This window comes from Trematomus bernacchii, unplaced genomic scaffold (genome assembly GCF_902827165.1).
Source record: "Trematomus bernacchii unplaced genomic scaffold, fTreBer1.1, whole genome shotgun sequence".
NCBI lineage: Eukaryota > Metazoa > Chordata > Actinopteri > Perciformes > Nototheniidae > Trematomus > Trematomus bernacchii.
In genome coordinates, this window is record NW_022987746.1 from 127501 (window position 1) to 147500 (window position 20000).

At 43.5% G+C, this 20000-nt stretch overlaps 1 protein-coding gene across 1 annotated transcript in view; it reads left to right on the forward strand.

The window, feature by feature from the left end:
• si:dkey-22o22.2 (neural-cadherin) overlaps window positions 1-20000 on the forward strand; it is a 130077-nt gene that overhangs the window by 37257 nt on the left and 72820 nt on the right. The window contains 1 exon segment of the mRNA XM_034148108.1: window positions 15650-15838. Coding sequence (XP_034003999.1) covers window positions 15650-15838 — 189 coding nt within the window.

Below are 20000 nucleotides of genomic sequence, written 5' to 3' on the forward strand. Positions count from 1 at the left end.
ACAGGCTAAAGACACAAACATGGACATTACATTACATTACATGGGGTTTGAACCTGTGACCCCCTGATCCGAACACCAACGGACAACCCACTGTACCACACGCCTCCACATAACAATAAGATATAGGAGATCACATTCCCATCTCAGACAACAACAAAACAAAAACAGAAGAAATAAAGATCCAGTCAGTAGGATCAAAAAAGGTTGACAACCAAAAACCACCAAAAACACAACATGGCATATTTATAGTTCCTTTAATCCCGCTCTTCGTTAGAGCTCATTATTTCCCATGTCATGGCGTGTTGAGCCACCCTTTGATTTTTTGTGGCAATAATTTTTTCCAAAAGAAATTGTATTTTGAATCTACTCTTCAAACACCTTCAATTAAGATTACTCCTTGATTGACTTTAAAAATATGTATTCAACCAGAAGAATAGTTGTATTTATTAACTGTGTGCGGTCTTCATCTAAAAGCCCAAATAAAATATTAAAGGGTGTAAATGTAAATTCAATATTTGCTGCCAAATAATTTGAAAACATTATGATTTGTGTGGAAACATTTCATTATTAAGATTTATTTTTTATTTTAACCTCTTTTCCTTTCTCTTTCTTGATCCTCCTTAGCAACGGTCATTACAGTCCTTAGCAACGGGCATTCCAGTCCTTGACAGCGGTTTGTTCTACTGGATTACGTGTCACATGTTCTGAACTTTATTTAGCCTCCGCATTGTTTATGGTTGAATGTGGGCCGCGAAAACATTTTTGATTCTTAAGTGGGCTTGAGTTGAAAAAGATTGGGAACCGCTGCTGTAGAACTTCCTCTCCAAATCCAACAGAAAGCATTGGTATAACTGTACTGGAGATTCCACTGCATCAATGTTTTTTTATCGGTAGTAAACAACAGTCTTAAAAAAACCTCCAATTGTTCCGAAAACCCAAACCATGCAAATACACACAGATTTAGTTTGTCACTCATATAAATAAACAGGTAAACATTTGTGGAGACCCTCCAAAACATTTCTTAAAGAACGACACAACCATAAGAAACGTTCCACACTGTCCCAAATGAAAACCCTGATCAAACGCTCCTAAACATTCAGACTTCTTTCCAACGCAACGATATCCCTCAAACCGGTCCAAGAACTTTTCCTCCAACGCTCCTCGAACACATCATCAGGTCTAGTTTGGGCTTTAATTTCCATTAGAAGTGATAGCTGAGGTTTGACTGAATGGATAGAAGGAAAACCAACGTTAGGCACCGTGGCTCTTTAAGCTGTGAAACAATGGCTCCTTTAACAAAATCACCTCAGGCTCTGTATTATATTTACATTTTTAATCATCCCTTTTTCCATTCTTTGTCTTTACTTTCTTTCCCTGCTTCCTCCCTCCTTTTCTTTCTCTGTGTGATTTTAACATTTGCAATATGAAACGCTCCATGTTCACTTCTCCATTCTCTTTTCTTTTCATCGTCCTTTAGCCTTCCTTTCATGTTTCCTCCCTTTCTTGTCGTCTTTTTTCATCTTCTGGTGCAACTCTTGCAGAACCAATCTGACCGTCTCACACACACACACACACACACACACACACACACACACACACACACACACACACACACACACACACACACACACACACACGCACACACACACATGCTCACACACACACACACACACACACACACACACACACACACACACACACACACACACACACACACACACACACACACACACACACACACACACACACACACACACACACACACACACACATCAAATATGTTCCTGTGATTGCTGAAACTCTCCTTGTTATTCTTTGAGTCCGTACTGCCCCACCAAGCAGATTAAATCTAACGCCACGAGTTATCATTGAATCCTGTTCGACCCGTCCAGTTGACCCACTTCCCATGATGCCTTATTCCATCCAGTTCAAAGGGAGATCAGGTAGAGAGAATTCATTTGACTTTTCTGTTAGACATATAGTGATTTCTAGTCGCTGGTCCGTCTTTTCCTCGTCTTTTTGTGTTACTTTGCCCCTGAATATACCCCCCTTCTCCCCCCTCTCTTCCCTCCAGTGTCATTGATCCTCTCTGCAGCCGTGTCAATAATAATCAGGCCTGAATCTGTCAGGATGTATTGAACTGAGGCCCCTCTGTATTCCCCTCCGTGGGAAATGGGGATCCTCTCTGCCAAACGGAGCGAGGCAGTGCTTAGTTTCAGCCGAACAGCGACGCTGATGCAACGATGTCATCACAGAGCTTTGTGGACACAGCGGCCATATTTAATTTATGTCGCTTTAAAGTCGTTTTTCTGATCTCCATCCTCCAGTGTGTGTCTTTGCAGCAGCGAGGCTTCAGTTCAACACAAAAACTAGGGACATTAATGGCGCGTTTCCACTACAGCGCGCAGCCCGGTTTAAGAGGGCTGTGACGTCAGCGGCCCGTCTTTGGTTGCGTTTCCACTTGGCCTAGTACCGGCCGGCGGGTCCTAATTCACAGTTTTTCTGGCCTCATAAAATCGTGGGTCCAGGGCCAGAGACAACGAGGCTGAGTCGGGCTGAGTATGCTAAACTAGAGAGAGCGTCGCTGGCAAGGGGGCTACAACTACAACAAGATGGACATATTTGACCGTGATTTAATTGTAATACACGTTTCAAAATGATGCCGAAGTAACAACATACTGATACCGGTTAGTAAAAACCATGAATTAATGCTTTGTCAAGTCTGCAGACAGACGGCAGGGGAAAAACCTTTTAAAATGCTTGTTTTCTAAATGGAGATTGGCTAAGCTAACGCAGTATATGCTCCGACCGTCCACACTCACAACAACGGCCTATACAGACATAAATAAAGCAGCGACTGTATTCACCATGACACAGGCAGTCTGTGGTTTGTACTTGTTTAACTTTTGTCTAGTTTCTGAACATATATGAGGAGCTGTGAGCTCTGAGTGCTAACAGCTAACGGCTGTGTTGTTTTTCTGGGGTTCTCATTGAAGATCACGTCACAGCTCCGCCTACACTGCGTTACTATAGATACTACCCCAGTTCCTAAACTGTAATGGAAATGCGCCATAAAGTGAGCCAGTCCTAACGAGGCCCAGCCATACCGAGCGGGGCCGAGCGAGGCCGTGTAGTGGAAACGCGCCATAAAACAAGATTTCACACCTATTGTTATTTGTACGTTTATATAGTTGCTCCTATCAAGCAGAACAGACCTGTTCATAGATATTACAGTTAAACAGTTTGTCCTGTCAGATTTTAAACTTTTAGCTTACTTATTTTTTGAAGATTCAATACATTGTAATACAATGTGCATATTTTAAATTCAAGGAAACACGGTCACATGACTTCACGTCACCACCGCTAAGCTAAAGGAGGCTAATGTTGGGCTATAAAGGAACTACAGCACGGTCACATGACTTCACGTCACCACCGCTAAGCTAAAGGCGGCTAATGTTGGGCGTGTTGACGTTTAGTCGTCTCATTTGGACATTTGTTAGCAACCACTGTTTTTAAATTCACCAGTGGGGGATTTACTGACATATTTCATGTCGTAGAATATAAATCTCTTCAGCTTGTCTTAACGACAGACTTTATTTCAGGATAACAACCAAAAACACATTCTGAAAACCATGCAGTGACTTCCAAACAAGGGGACAGGAAGGTAGGGCTCATTCCTGCACCCCTCATTTGGAATCGGGTCTACTTTAGCGTGTAAAAGCGCCTTCTTGTCTTCCCTTTCTGGTTGTCTTCAGTTTATCTCCTCACCTCTGGATACAGATGACGTTTGCTTCTTTATTTTTCCATGTTTTCTGTCTCCTTCCTCCACCTTCTCCTCTCTGACCACACCATCAAACCCTAATTGAGTTTTCATGTTGCTGTTCGCTCCCACACACTCCTGAGGGTCCATCGTCCACGTCTCCACCAGGACTTATAGAGGACATTAGTGGTCAGGAACACACACACACACACACACACACACACACACACACACACACACACACACACACACACACACACACACACACACACACACACACAGAGAGTTGTTTTTCATTCTGCAGTAATAACTGTCAGAAAATTGCTTCCTCTGAGCTTCTGTCCTGCTTGATATATTTTGTCTTTTTTCCGTGCTCTCCTCCTCTAAAGTCACGATAAATAATACTCTAGGAGTCCAGAGCTGAAGAACAACAACAAGAAGAACTGCAGCGAGAGTTTACAAATTATATAACATCTACATTTTAAATGTCAGTCAGACACGAACACTGTGTTTTTATCACGTAATGTCAAAGTAAGCCATTGCAGCATCTACAACTCCTCACAAAGTCCTGTTTGTAATATATTCTGCGTAAGGAGCCAGTGTTTATTTTCAGAGCAATGGCTGTGTTTTTTGGGGGGGGGAGCTGTCAGAAAAATGGGGTACATTTTTCCGACTATATTTGTTTTAAATGCAGGACTTGTAAAGCAGTATTTTTACAATTTAGTACTCATACTTAAGTGAAATATCTGAGGGCTTTTTCAACCACCGTGTGTGTGTGTGTGTGTGTGTGTGTGTGTGTGTGTGTGTGTGTGTGTGTGTGTGTGTGTGTGTGTGGCCTGGCATTACTATCCTTGTGGGGACCTACATCTGTTTACACAGCCATGTGTGGGGACTCACCTCCCTTATGGGGACATAATGGATCATCATCCATCATTAATTTTAGGGTGAAGACTTGGTTAGGGTTAGGGTTAGGGCAGTCCTTCTCAAAGTGTGGTCCACTGGTGGTTCGTGAGCGCCCCCTAGTGGTCCGTGAGTATATTGGTAAAATTTCACATTTGAAATACACTTATTTATTTAAGTTTTCCGCACTCTCGCGGGAATATCTCCGCAATGGAGCGAGCTTAAAGTGGACCTATCATGCTATATTTGAATAATATATTGTAGGGCCATACCTATATAAAACATGTCTGTGAAGTTTTTTTTTCAAAATACCAAACAGATCATGCATTTTAGCCATGCCTCATTTCGCTCTATTAGCTGTATTCCAGCCCTGTTTTTGCAACGGCTGATTCTGTGAGAAGTCTTCTTCACTGCGTTTGTGGCAGACTACAGCGCCACTTAAAGGCCTGGCATATGTACTACAGCGTCTCCAGCGCTTCCGAGCGGCAATGGCCGTGGCTGTGGCCCAACCCCCCATTCCCCTGATAGGTGGAGAGTTGCCCATATAGGCGGAGCACCCCTTTTCTGACGTCAGAAAAATTCAAATCTGTATCAGCTCCGTTGCAGCCCCGTTTTTAGAGATTTGGGTATGGAGGAAAAGAGAGAAGGTTGTGTTTTCTGACACTTGGTGAGTTCCCTGACACACCGGGGACACATATTCATGTATAAAAGTATATAAAAGTGCATTTTGCATGATAGGTCCCCTTTAAGTTTCACTTTCGATTGCATGATATAGCCCAGCGCATCACCTTCATCACACATGTTGCCACTTGTTTGTACCATTTTCAGGCGATTTGTTATCTGTAAAAACAATGTGTTTTTGGACATTTGTGGAGTTAGGTGGTCCGCGAGTGATTTTTTATTGGTTAAGTGGTCCTTGGTATGAAAAAGTTTGAGAAACACTGGGTTAGGGTAAGGGTTAGGGGTAGGCATGTGTTGGTTATGGTTAAGGTTAGGATAAGTCTCCAGGAAATGCATGTAAGTCAATGTAATGTCCCCTGAAGTGATGTATACATGGTATGTGTGTGTGTGTGTGTGTGTGTGTGTGTGTGTGTGTGTGTGTATGTATGTATGTATGTATGTATGTATGTGTGTGTGTGTGTGTGTGTGTGTGTGTGTGTGTGTGTGTGTGTGTGTGTGTGTGTACAGATATATGCATTGATTTATGCATTGATTATTCTCATCATTATCTGCCTTGTTATCTTGGCTTTAAACTCATCTCTCTCTTTCATCCCTCTCTTCACCGGCACTGAAAAATGGGGCTTAATTAACTGTGTGCCTGCAGGACTTTGGCTGTGTGTGTGTGTGTGTGTGTGTGTGTGTGTGTGTGTGTGTGTGTGTGTGTGTGTGAGGTAAAGTAGGCCAGTCTATAAGGTGGTTAATTAGGATGCGGCAGGATGCCTCTGTCCGCTGGCTCCCAGGGACCAGATGGTGAGCCGGGTCCATAAAACAGACGAGCGTTTGTCCGACGATATTTTTTTTAACTTTCACCTCGAATCCACTGCAGAACCAGAACCCAGACTGAAGGTTCCTCACTCGCCTCTTTCACGTTTTACTATAGGAACCCCATTGTTACTATAGCACGACGCTTTCTATTCTTATACACCGTCGTTGAAGCACATACTGCAGCAGCAGTCCTGCTAATCCTATATCTGTCATGTGATGCCATTTGTTCCAATAAGACTTTTTCTAACCGTCCCACATTGGGAAAGATACGTCTCTAAGTCAGTGGATCATTTTCCAGGGAAAGATCCAGGACAGTGAACTGAAATATCTCATGCCTCCTGGTTTTAAAAGGTCATAAATACACCACACACTGTATACTACACTTTTAATACAGTTAAGACACATTCAATCACTTTAAATCTGACACACACCAGAGTGCTTTCACATGTCACACAGACCTATAACATGTCGCCTCGGTAACACGGGTCTCACGGGAACACCTGCAAGTCAGCACAGAGATGCATCCCACACACACACACACACACACACACACACACACACACACACACACACACACACACACACACACACACATGTTGTTGCTGTGTGTGTGTTTCTGTCAGTGTGTGTCTTCTGTCAAGTTCAGGTAACAAGAATCCCTCTGGTGGAAACACAGCTGTGTGTGTGTGTGTGTGTGTGTGTGTGTGTGTGTGTGTGTGTGTGTGTGTGTGTCTGAACTCTCCTGCTGCCCACACACACACACACACACACACACACACACACACACACACACACACACACACACACTTCAGGGTTAACAGGGATCAAGTGTTCTCCACTCAGTCAAAGGTCTTTGTCTGTCTTTTATCTAAAGGTCTTGTTTTTGTGAACTCGATATCTAAAAAGATGTCCCACAGGTTTGCATCTGTAAGAAACATTTATCTTCTAGCAATAAGGACAATAGTTGCGTCTAAAAATCCTGTAATACACCCCCATCTGATTCTCTTTGTACAACGTGTTGCAGATTGCTGCTTCTTTATTTGACACCAACACCGTAGTGTTTCTCCCCCTGCCCCCCACTGACTAAAGGAGAAGGTGTGCAGGTTATCTTGGGGTTGCTTTATTTAACCCTCTTTAACGACTTGTTCTTGCACTTTTCCTCTCGTCTCTCATCGGCTCGTTTTAACTCGGCGTGTTGCAGGTCGTGACAAACCGATCTGTTTAAAGCACTTTATAAATAAACACGACTTGCGCTTTAATCACCTTTCATCATCGGCTGTGTGACAACCTGTGGGCGCGACCACAGTGTAATTTAATCCCCCCACATCTGACATGCCTCCCCTAATTGAAGCTCTCGCAGGCGGCGGTTCTTCTATTTCTGAAGCAGCGCTGCTCGGCTTCACGCTGAATACATCAGCCGCCATTCAAGTGTGAGACTCAGAGGAGAGAGACAGAAAATAGCTTCTCATTGTGTCTCCGTCCTCTCCATTCTGCCGCTCTGATCCCGATACGCCGTGTATCAGACAAACAAATCCCCTCCTCGAACAAACAAATGAATTTAAATTAAAAGGCAGCAGAATGGAGTTGGGCGTAAACAAAGCACTATTCCCTTTCTCTTTTTAGCCCCGTTTTGCATAACAAGCTGTGACACACTCTGCATTGAGATTCAAATGAGTAAGTGGCGGCTTAAGATGGACTTAGCTGCACTTCACTGGGACTATTTATCCTCTTTTATAAAGGACGTGTCATCCTCACCACTTCCTGTTCGACGGGGACAACACAGCGTTCTGTGTTCAGCACAACAGACTGTGGAGAGCTTTATGAAACGTTATTGATCTGAGCCAGGAAATGAGGCCATGGCTGCTTCCAAACAGATTCAGCAGATAAACAGAGGACAAACACAAACAGAGCGCCAACTCTCATCCATTCTCCCATTATAACACAATATGGTGATGCAACAGTTCACCCCTAAATGGATCCTGGGGTATTTTGAGAGGGGAATTTACGGTGTTACATGGGTGTTATATGGGTATAATAACAGTGCAATACAGGTGTAATAATGGTGTACTAGGGGTTTATTAATGTGTAATAACAGTGTACCATAAGTATAATATGGGTGTCATACGGGTGTTATAATGGTGTAACATAGGTGTAATAGGGGTGTATTAGTGTTTGATATAGGTGTAATAACTGTGTAATATAATAGTTATAACAGCGTAACGTGGGTGTAATAATGAAGTAATATTGCTGTCGCTTGGGCAATATTACATCATGTTAATAGATACACATTCAAATGGTTGCAATAACAGTGTTACATGGGTATAATAAGGGGGTAATAACAGAGTAATATGGGTTTAACATTGGTATAATGAGGGTGTAATAATTGTGTTACATGGTTGTAATAACAGTCTAATATGGGTCTAATGTAGACATTTTCCCAAATGTTCATATGTGGATGCCCATTCAAGTGTTAAATATTCACCGCAGTTGGAATTAGGGTTTCATCGCTCCTCTCTGTTTATGCACAACTGGAGGAGGGATCGTGACGAAGATGAAAGTTGCAGAAAAAGCAACAAACAGCAGTTCAGCAGGGACCAGGATGTATAAGAGACACAATGGGAGGGGGGGGGAGTTGGGAAAGGAACAGAGATGACAGACAGAGCTGAATCAACCCGGGATTCCTGCAGACACTTGGTCAGAAATATCGGTTGTCTTGGAATATCTAAAAGTCTTTACACATGAACGATGATTGATGCCCAGTGTTCCCCAACCCTTTGAAAGTAACGGTCCTCTTTGGGAGTTAGTTTCCCGTTGAAAAGTTTTGGGAATCATCCGAGTTGTGAAAGTTAAGCAGACATGCGTTTGCCAAATCAACCCATTTACTCCCTGAAGCCTGTTCTGTTGTGAGATTGAGACAAGCTTTGCAGTCCAAACACAAAACTTTCCTCTAGTCTCCAGGTAGGATGCAGTTAGACGAGCCTTTGATTGCAGTCCAAACAAGAGTAAAATAATAAAAGATCTTATCTACAACAGCCCCAATAACTGGCTATAACTAAACCAATAAGGTTTCCCTAAAAAGGCAGATTTTTGCATTTAATATAGAAAAATGGGAAAAAATAACAGTCCTGCCTTAACTAAATAGAATAACAAATCCATTCACATAACCTAAAACACCAAAAGTTAATAAAACTCAATATGTAATGGGGCAAAAAGACACAATTCACCATATTTTAAATAAGAACATTTAGCTCCAGGCTGTTAAACGTTTAAATTGCGCCTTTCATTGGCGTTCAAAGTATGGTTTAACCTGTGATGGTGTCATTGCAGCTGGATTTTCATAATATTTCGTGCTCTTGAGGAAATCCACCTCGACAGTTTTCAAGTACAGCTTTGTGTGAGGATCTTTGCCGTGGTTTAGGCGTGTTCGAAGCGACACAGAGAGCCGACTGTGTGTCTAAAAAACAATGGCGGCTCCTCCGATACACAAGTGATGCAATAGTGTTGATTTACTTTAGTAATGCAGCTTCTTCACAGACGTAGACAGTTGGCTGGATCTGAATCTCACCGCTTATTATCCTGTCAATGCACGTTTTTAAATGTGTGATGGTGTCAATAGGCGCGTTCACACCAAGTACTTTGCCGTATTTAGTGCCGGCACTCAGTGCCCCGGCACTTATTACCCCAGGGCACTTAGTACAGATCGTGTTCACACCGGAGTACTTTTCCCTGAGGGAAGATTACGCAAATGAGCCGCTGACGTCACTTAGTCTTCTTCTGCTTTGGGTTTACTGGCAGGCCGCAAACAACTTCACGGTGTATACTGCCACCCGGAGTCCCCGGCCGGAAGTCCCCGGAGTTGGGGAAGGCTTCAGTAGAAGCTGCTGGGACTCCCAGCAGCTTCTACTGGAGCCTTCCCAGTAAATCGCCAGAACGCCGACACCTCCTCATCTCCACCGCTCCCATGTTTTCTTTTGTGTTGCCATAAGTTAGTCTCTCTGCGTTTGTGCGCTGGGCGAATGCTAATGCTAATAATGCTAATGCCAGGATAATAAAATGGCGGCTCTACAAAACATTTCAGAGTTGTACGGGGTGTGGTTTGCAATTCGCCCAGCCAACCAGAACTGGGGCACTTTTTTCCCCCAGGAAAGTACCATCTCTCAGCAGGCACTAAAAATGGGGGTAAAAGTTCCAGAGATGAAGTTCTCTTTTTGGTGTGAACGCGACATAAGGGGTACTAACGGAACTAAATACGAAAAGTATGGTGAAAAGTACTCCGGTATGAACGCGGCTATTGGGGCCAATAGGTAAAATAACCAAGTTCAGCCTAAATTGCGGGATGTGTTTTATGAAGTGGAACAAGAAGAGGTTTACCTTACATGACAGCTGGATTTTCAAATATTACGAATCTGAATCTCACAGCTTCTGTCCATGCACGTTTTAAAATGTGTGATTGTGTCACTGCTGCCCCTAGTGGCCCAAAGCTAAAATAACCCAGTTCTCATCAGCCTGAATCGTAGTTTGTGTTTGATGCAGTTTATCTACGAGAGGTTTACCTTGCATAGAATCTGGATGCTCGAGATATGACAGGACTTTGCGGGAATCCATGTCAGGCTTCGAGTACAGCTCTTTGTCAGCTGTGGCGTCATTTAGGCGTGTTCGACGCGTCATGGAGAGCCGACTGTTTGTTCTAAACAACAATGGCAGATATACAAGTGATGGAAAAGTGTCTATTTCATTTTTTAAGCGATCTCTTGAAAATACAGTACAGCCGGCAAGCTCCTAATCTCACCTTTCATCGGCTGTCCAAGTAACTTTTAAAGTGTGTGATGGTGTCTTTGCTGCCCCCTGGTGGCATACAGGAAAACAACAGCCAGTTCTCATTTATCTATATTGTAGGTCAAGATTCTTTACTTTTCATCGACACGTGTCCTTGTGTATACATTTATGAAAATATTGTTTAACAAGTCCAGCCTGAGGGCGACGTTGTTCCAGATAAGGATGAGGAAAGATACTGAGAGCTAATGTCCAATGTCAAACCTGGGGTGCAGTTCATTGGGAGTGAAGATCTCACTGAGGGCAGTAAAAAATACCCCAAAACACACGGCATTGTGGGTAAAAGCACAAGGATGCATTAACACATTGATGGGAGGCTGAGCAGAATGAAAAGGCGTTCATATTCAGGTGATTCTTCATGCGTTCTTAACTAGTAACTTCAAATGTGTGTCAGAATCACCTCAGCATATAAAATATACATAACGGCAAAAACTGACAAAAATAATAGACAGAAAGTTACTACTAACATGATTTCACACTCATTTGACGTCAGGTTGAGATGTGAAAGAAGCCAGAGAAGATATCTCACGCCTGAGAGGACAAACACGTCCATCCTTGTATGGAAAAGTCTGCTCTTCCACTCCTCTTCCTCGCTGCAGGCCGGAGTCAGAGGCTCCTCTGCAGTTCTGTATGCATGCATGCTTATGTTCACTGAGTTCTGGTCCGGATCAGAGAGAGGCTCAGCGTTCAGGCAACGAGTCGCATTTCCTTTGGCTGAGGAGGCCGAGTGGAAGGATACGAGCGAAAGCTGGGGAAGAAGCTGTTGTTCACACACCTGGCACAGGAAGTCAGCAGATACACAACACTAAACCGGCTGAGGGACACAATAAAACCCTGCTGCAAAATAGTAATAACTTTAATATGATGTAGATATTCTAGTAGTACGAGCACAGAGCTAGAACCAGACTGATTTTCAGTGGAAAAAGATTATTAGAGTACAAATGTACTGAACATAAAATAAAATACTGTAGGAATTGATGCACCTTGCAAATAAACTAGCACTTTGAATGTCAATTAAGCTTCACACACACAGTAAATATTACAGCACGGTCACATGACTTAACGTCACCACCGCTAAGCTAAAGGCGGCTAATGTTGGGCTATAAAGGAACTACAGCACGGTCACATGACTTCACGTCACCACCGCTAAGCTAAAGGTGGCTAATGTTGGGCTATAAAGGAACTACAGCACGGTCACATGACTTCACGTCACCACCGCTAAGTTAAAGGTGGCTAATGTTGGGCTATAAAGGAACTACAGCACGGTCACATGACTTCACGTCACCACCGCTAAGCTAAAGGAGGCTAATGTTGGGCTATAAAGGAACTACAGCACGGTCACATGACTTCACGTCACCACCGCTAAGCTAAAGGCGGCTAATGTTGGGCTATAAAGGAACTACAGCACGGTCACATGACTTCACGTCACCACCGCTAAGCTAAAGGCGGCTAATGTTTGGCTATAAAGGAACTACAGCACGGTCACATGACTTCACGTCACCACCGCTAAGCTAAAGGTGGCTAATGTTGGGCTATAAAGGAACTACAGCACGGTCACATGACTTCACGTCACCACCGCTAAGCTAAAGGCGGCTAATGTTGGGCTATAAAGGAACTACAGCACGGTCACATGACTTCACGTCACCACCGCTAAGCTAAAGGTGGCTAATATTGGTCGTGATGACGTTTAGTCGTCTCATTTAGACACTTGCTAGCAACCACTGTGTTTAAATTCACCAGTGGGGTATTTACTGACGTGTTTTATGTCGTAGAACAAAACGTTAAAATATCTTCAGAGTTGATATTTTCTTAGGCTTCTAAACAAACAAACATGGCCTCCAGACGAGGGAACAGGAAGTGCTAAAATGCTCAGAACGCTCTTGTGTCTTTGCTGAACAACATCATAACTCTGCTCCCAGCCTCCACTAACCAGAGGCAGCTGCACTTACATACCGTATCTTAACTCAGCATTAATTAAATGTCATTGTGCTGCTGTCAGTGACCTTTCCTCAGCCTGCAGGATGGAGGATGGAGGCAGACGTTTTGGTTTATAGTCAGTTCGCCCCGGCTGACACACACGTGCTGACCTCCGGCGTTTCTTCCCGACGTGTTGATGTTTATCACGGTAATGGGACAGATTTCATTTCACGTCCACGCACGGCCCACAGCGCAGCATATGTAAAACAACAGACAGGAATAGATGAGATTATTCTGGACTGTATGAGCTGAGTGAAGAGCGGCGACGCAGAAGAAGAAGAACAGAGAGAGGAGAGCAGTGAGCCGGAAAACCCCTCCTCGCCTTCATCACCTCACCCCCTCCTCTTAACTTTATGAAGGCCGATCTCTTTCTTTCTTTCCTCCATCTCCTTACTCTCTCAAATGTTATCCTACTCCTCTCCTCTTCCTCCTCTCCTCTTCCTCCTCTCCTCTTCTCCTCCAATCCTCACATTGTAGTTTATTTGCATTCTGTTGTGAACACGGAGGACCCCAAAGTCTTATTTTAGAAATGTGTAGTAGGGTCTCCAGCACATAGAAACTGCCGGATGCGAAACCTGCATGTTGGGACATTTGCACAATTAGCATTAGTTGCGTTAATTAGCATAGATTAGCATCATAGCTTATATGGACGATAGTCGAAAAATTTGAAGAGTGTTTGATTTATTTTTTAAGGATGCTGAATGCATTTCTGAAATGTTTAGTATCAACAATGGCAGTTTTAACCAGAAAGTGGACATATTTGATCTTCACGGGCAATGATAGCGAACGGATGGTCATCAAAAGTTTGGTGAAAATAATTCATCTTTCACGCGTATGCCTTTTTAATGCGTCCCAACTCTAATTGATTTTGAGTCCTAGTCTCTTTGCTCAGTGTAGCTATTGCTTCTGTAACAACAATAAACTGTTAACGCTCAGGTTCTCTCGCCCCATCCTCCGACATAACCCTCAGACATTTCCAGTTAGTGGTTCCAGCAGGTTGTTGGTTCCAAATGCAAACCAGTTTTCTGGAAACACCAGAAACGGGTTTGCATCGGCTCCGAAAACCACTCTGGAACCGCTTCGGTGGAAAGGGGGTTCTTTTCCTCCTCCTCCCCTCCTCTTCTCCTCCTCTTCATCTCCTCTTTCCCTCTCCTGCTCTCAGTTTGTTGACAGACCTTCAGAGACGATAAAAAAAAGAGATGTAGACGTTGTCGTGTTTTCTCCTCCTCCTCCTCTCTTGTGCCTCTGAAGTGAAGTTTCCTCTCTTGTTCGGGATGTTGTCTCTCGCTGCCGTGAAACAAGGAGGCAAAACAACAGCGAGCGCCGAAACACCTTCAAACCGAACAAATCCCTCCTCAGAAAACACGACACAAACAGAGACGTAAAGAGAGTGTGTGTGTGTGTGTGTGTGTGTGTGTGTGTGTGTGTGTGTGTGTGTGTGTGTGTGTGTGTGTGTGTGTGTGTGTGTGTGTGTGTTTGTGTGTTTGGAGGAGCCTTCCTCTCCACGACGCTCCCTCACTCGTCTTCAGATGAAAGAGGATAAAACACGACGGATGTTTTACAGAAATGTCACCTCGTCCCCTTTTCATGCCTCAGTCTGAACAAGTGGAGCTAGCCTAGCTAACAAGCTGCGATACTACAAAGCTGAGCAGACAACAATCACAGCGAAGTGAGGCAGCAACTCAAATACACAAAACAACACTTATTTACAGATTTAATAAAGCTGGAAATAAATACATTAAAATACCCCTCCGTGCTGAAGATCTCCGGTTGGTTCGGAGTTCTGACTAAATAGTTTTTGGTCGTTAGGAGAAATGTTTTTGCAGCAGGTTCATGTGTGTGTTTGAGAACGAGAAAAAGAGAGTTCCCTCCGAGAGCACAATCCTCTGTTGTGTTTCAGTACCGTGTCGTACACTTGAACACTTGTGCAGTGTGTGCATCTCGACCAGGCCGTAGCTTTCCCCTCACCAGAAGTGACAGTTTCCGCTGTTAGCTAGCTAGCCACATTAGCGCTTGTGTTATCAAATCAGTACAGACTGCTTAATAACCTGATACAATTAACAGGGGCTTCTTTTTGAACGCTAATGTAATGTTGGTTAAATGGTGAAAAAATCCACGTGTATAACTTTTATTGTACGATGCTGTGTACAGCGGACAAATCGCAGCTGGTCGCATCACTTCCGTTACGTAGCCAGGATGGCGGTTGTTGAGTGTCCAGCGGCTACACTCCACTTTTTGCTGTTGTTAAGGCACCAACCGGTACTCATAGTGCATTCTGCATTGTAACACATGGTTTTGTTTGACTATCTACAAACACGCTACAACGGCCCAAAACATTTCCATTAGGAGAAATACGCTGTAGCTTCCGAAACGATGCTAATATAAAAACAAAAATGTGCCAAAACACATGCAGATGAAGAAACATCTGCGTGGCATTTAGAAATTCACCAACTTGGGGAAACATGCTCAGCGTTTACTAAAAGTGCTGCAAATACAAACCGCTGTAAGACGCAAAAAAACAACAGAAACTAATGTGTACTTATTTGGGTTTTTTTCTTGACTTTTTATTCAATGTGTTAGTCTACTCATTTATTTTGCCTTTTATCCGCACTGTACCGTTCTGTTTGTACTTTTCCTCGCTGTGGGACGATTACAGGATTTCTACTAAATGAATACCCTCCTCTGCTCTCTCAGGTGAGGAGTGGTACCTGTGCAGGCTGACTCTGAGCCTCCCCAGCCAGGCGGCCCTGCAGTGGGCCATGTTCCCCTCTCCCTACCTGGGGGCCGTGGGGCCCGACGCCCCCCCGGGCTCCGCGGTGTACCAGCTGTCAGCTCGACACCGAGAGGAGACGCCCGGGCAAACACAGTTCCTCCTCCTGGACGGTGAGTGGAGCTTTGAAAGAGGCTCATTCTGCTTTTTCGGGTGTTCCCTTTCCTGTAGTGTGTTATTTAGGTGTTAGTGCATGGTCTGCAGAGGCACCTGAAACACCTCCATTGGACCCCTTTGTTTACATCCGGATCATAGTTACATGACTACTGAACACTCACGCTCCTATTGGCTAGCGCTCCAACATATTGTACCTGATAGGCTAAGGGGCGGGACATCTCTAAGCAGTTGACCAATCACAACAGAGCCGGCCAGCTAACCAGTCAGAGCAGACTGGGCTCTGGTTTCAGACAGAGGGTGAAAAGAGGTGCTGCAGCACAGGCAGTATGAGAACAATAAAGAGCTTTTTGAACATTAAAGCATGGAGACATGTAGAGACACTACATACTGATATACACCTGAACATCAGCAGGAGAGGACTCTTTAAAGTAGAGACACTACATACTGATATACACCTGAACATCAGCAGGAGAGGACTCTTTAAAGTAGAGACACTACATACTGATATACACCTGAACATCAGCAGGAGAGGACTCTTTAAAGTAGAGACACTACATACTGATATACACCTGAACATCAGCAGGAGAGGACTCTTTAAAGTAGAGACACTACATACTGATATACACCTGAACATCAGCAGGAGAGGACTCTTTAAAGTAGAGACACTACATACTGAATATACACCTGAACATCAGCAGGAGAGGACTCTTTAAAGTAGAGACACTACATACTGATATACACCTGAACATCAGCAGGAGAGGACTCTTTAAAGTAGAGACACTACATACTGATATACACCTGGACATCAGCAGGAGAGGACTCTTTAAAGTAGAGACACTACATACTGATATACACCTGACATCAGCAGGAGAGGACCTCTTTAAAGTAGAGACACTACATACTGATATACACCTGAACATCAGCAGGAGAGGACTCTTTAAAGTAGAGACCACTACATACTGATATTACACCTGGACATCAGCAGGAGAGGACTCTTTAAAGTAGAGACACTACATACTGATATACACCTGAACATCAGCAGGAGAGGACTCTTTAAAGTAGAGACACTACATACTGATATACACCTGAACATCAGCAGGAGAGGACTCTTTAAAGGAGAGACACTACATACTGATATACACCTGGACATCAGCAGGAGAGGACTCTTTAAAGTAGAGACACTACATACTGATATACACCTGAACATCAGCAGGAGAGGACTCTTTAAAGTAGAGACACTACATACTGATATACACCTGAACATCAGCAGGAGAGGACTCTTTAAAGTAGAGACACTACATACTGATATACACCTGAACATCAGCAGAGTAAGGCCCCTTTAACCTATTATTATATGTCAATGTTTATTTATGAGCTGATTTATTTTCTGTATCAGCTAATAGTCCCTGTAAAAAGCAGTCAGATAAATGAAGTGGAGCAAAAAGTACGATTTTGGCTTTCAAATTGTAAAAGTATAAAGCAGCATTACTCTATTTAAAGTGCCTCTTATTAACACTTGAGTACAGTACTTGAGTGAATGTACTCCAACAGCTCGTCCTCCTCCTTGTTCCCGTGGTGTTTCCCTAAAAGCAGTTTATTTCTGCTCCAATCTGTCGCTGTATCTTTTTATTTAGTCCGCTGCTGCTCCGCCAGGCCTTTTGTGACAAACCTGTTTTGTTCAAAGCAGAGATTTATAAATAAAATTTGACTTGTTGAATTTCAATTAGCGTCAAGTGGGAGAAGCAGAGAGAAACGCAGATAAACGGCATGAAGCTGCGCTGTTAATCGCTCCCGGGGCTCCCAGATCCTGGAATAATGGGAGAGTCTCTGGAGAGCAGCGAGGGGGCGGCTGGGTGCCGCTGGCTGTGGATTTCTTATTTTTCATATTATTCCAGGAGAGAAGAGGAGAGATATTTTGAGAGCTAATTTCCAATGCTTTCATATTAGGAGCTTCTGACTTCCCTTTGGCGAAGTGTGACTACATGTGTACCGACGAATAATCCAATAATTTACATTCAAAATGTTTTTTAATATCACGCCAATATGGAAATATATTCAGGCAGTGTGTGTGAAGCCAATTAGTAGCTTTAATGTGATTTTCACTCACTGTGAGGATATTAAATCACAGTAGAGGGAAAAGTGCTTCTTTATAAAAGTTTGTGCATCTTTTTAGTTCTTCGGGCAACAAAATGATTTAAAGAGAGTTTGATTTACATACAGTCGTTCTTTATTAGACTCATTAAGACTCATGACTAAAGGAAGCCCTCCGTATTCCTGCAACCCTCAACCAGTTCTTTAAAAAGGAAGCTGAACTCCATCCATCTTCTTAATGTTGATTATCAACCTTTTTGACAGGGCTGTCTTGTCGAAGTGAAATATAATTTGTGTATACGACCCAGGATTTGAATGGGTTCTTCCATGTCCGATGCTGGACCCTTCTTCCAAGTTTCATAAAAATTAAGTAATTATTTTACAGTCATCCTGCTGACAGACGGACAAACCGAGCAGAAACATAACTTTCTCAGTGGAGGTTATAGAAAATTGTGAATGTGAGACAATACAGTGTAAGAAGTTGTATTTCTGTAATTGACCATGAAGGCAACATCTCCTCCCTTTCGCACCACACAAATAAAACATTTCCATTTGATATTGGCAGGAAATGTCAAACGTTTATGATACTTACACGTTTAGTTCAGCAGGATAATCTCCACATACTAACTTCTTTATGATTTCTGAAGTAAAGAAGTTAGTATGTGGAGATTAAGCTAAAGGCGGCTAAAGTTAGGCTATAAAGGAACTAGAGCACGGTCACATGACTTCACATCACCACCGCTAAGCTAAAGGTGGCTAAAGTTAGGCTATAAAGGAACTAGAGCACGGTCACATGACTTCACATCACCACCGCTAAGCTAAAGGTGGCTAATGTTGGGCTATAAAGGAACTACAGCACGGTCACATGACTTCACGTCACCACCGCTAAGCTAAAGGTGGCTAATGTTGGGCTATATAAAGGAACTACAGCACGGTCACATGACTTCACGTCACCACCGCTAAGCTAAAGGTGGCTAATGTTGGGCTATAAAGGAACTACAGCACGGTCACATGACTTCACGTCACCACCGCTAAGCTAAAGGTGGCTAATGTTGGGCTATAAAGGAACTACAGCACGGTCACATGACTTCACGTCACCACCGCTAAGCTAAAGGTGGCTAATGTTGGGCTATAAAGGAACTAGAGCACGGTCACATGACTTCACGTCACCACCGCTAAGCTAAAGGTGGCTAATGTTGGGCTATAAAGGAACTACAGCACGGTCACATGACTTCACGTCAACACCGCTAAGCTAAAGGTGGCTAATGTTGGGCTATAAAGGAACTAGAGCACGGTCACATGACTTCACATCACCCCCGCTAAGCTAAAGGTGGCTAATGTTGGGCTATAAAGGAACTAGAGCACGGTCACATGACTTCACGTCACCACCGCTAAGCTAAAGGTGGCTAACGTTGGGCTATAAAGGAACTACAGCACGGTCACATGACTTCACGTCACTACCGCTAAGCTAAAGGTGGCTAATGTTGGGCTATAAAGGAACTACAGCACGGTCACATGACTTCACGTCACCACCGCTAAGCTAAAGATGGCTAATATTGGGCTATAAAGGAACTACAGCACGGTCACATGACTTCACGTCACCACCGCTAAGCTAAAGGAGGCTAATGTTGGGCTATAAAGGAACTACAGCACGGTCACATGACTTCACGTCACCACCGCTAAGCTAAAGATGGCTAATATTGGGCTATAAAGGAACTACAGCACGGTCACATGACTTCACGTCACTACCGCTAAGCTAAAGGTGGCTAATGTTGGGCTATAAAGGAACTAGAGCACGGTCACATGACTTCACGTCACCACCGCTAAGCTAAATGTGGCTAATGTTGGCCTATAAAGGAACTGCAGCACGGTCACGTGACTTCACGTCACCACCGCTAAGCTAAAGGTGGCTAATGTTGGGTGTGATGACATTTAGTTGTTTAATTTAGACACTTGTTGGCAACCATTGTTTTTAAATCCACCAGTGGGGTATTTGCTGACGTATTTTACATCGCAAAACAAAAATCTCTTCAGCAAAGATATTATTTCAAATCAAAAACACCAAAA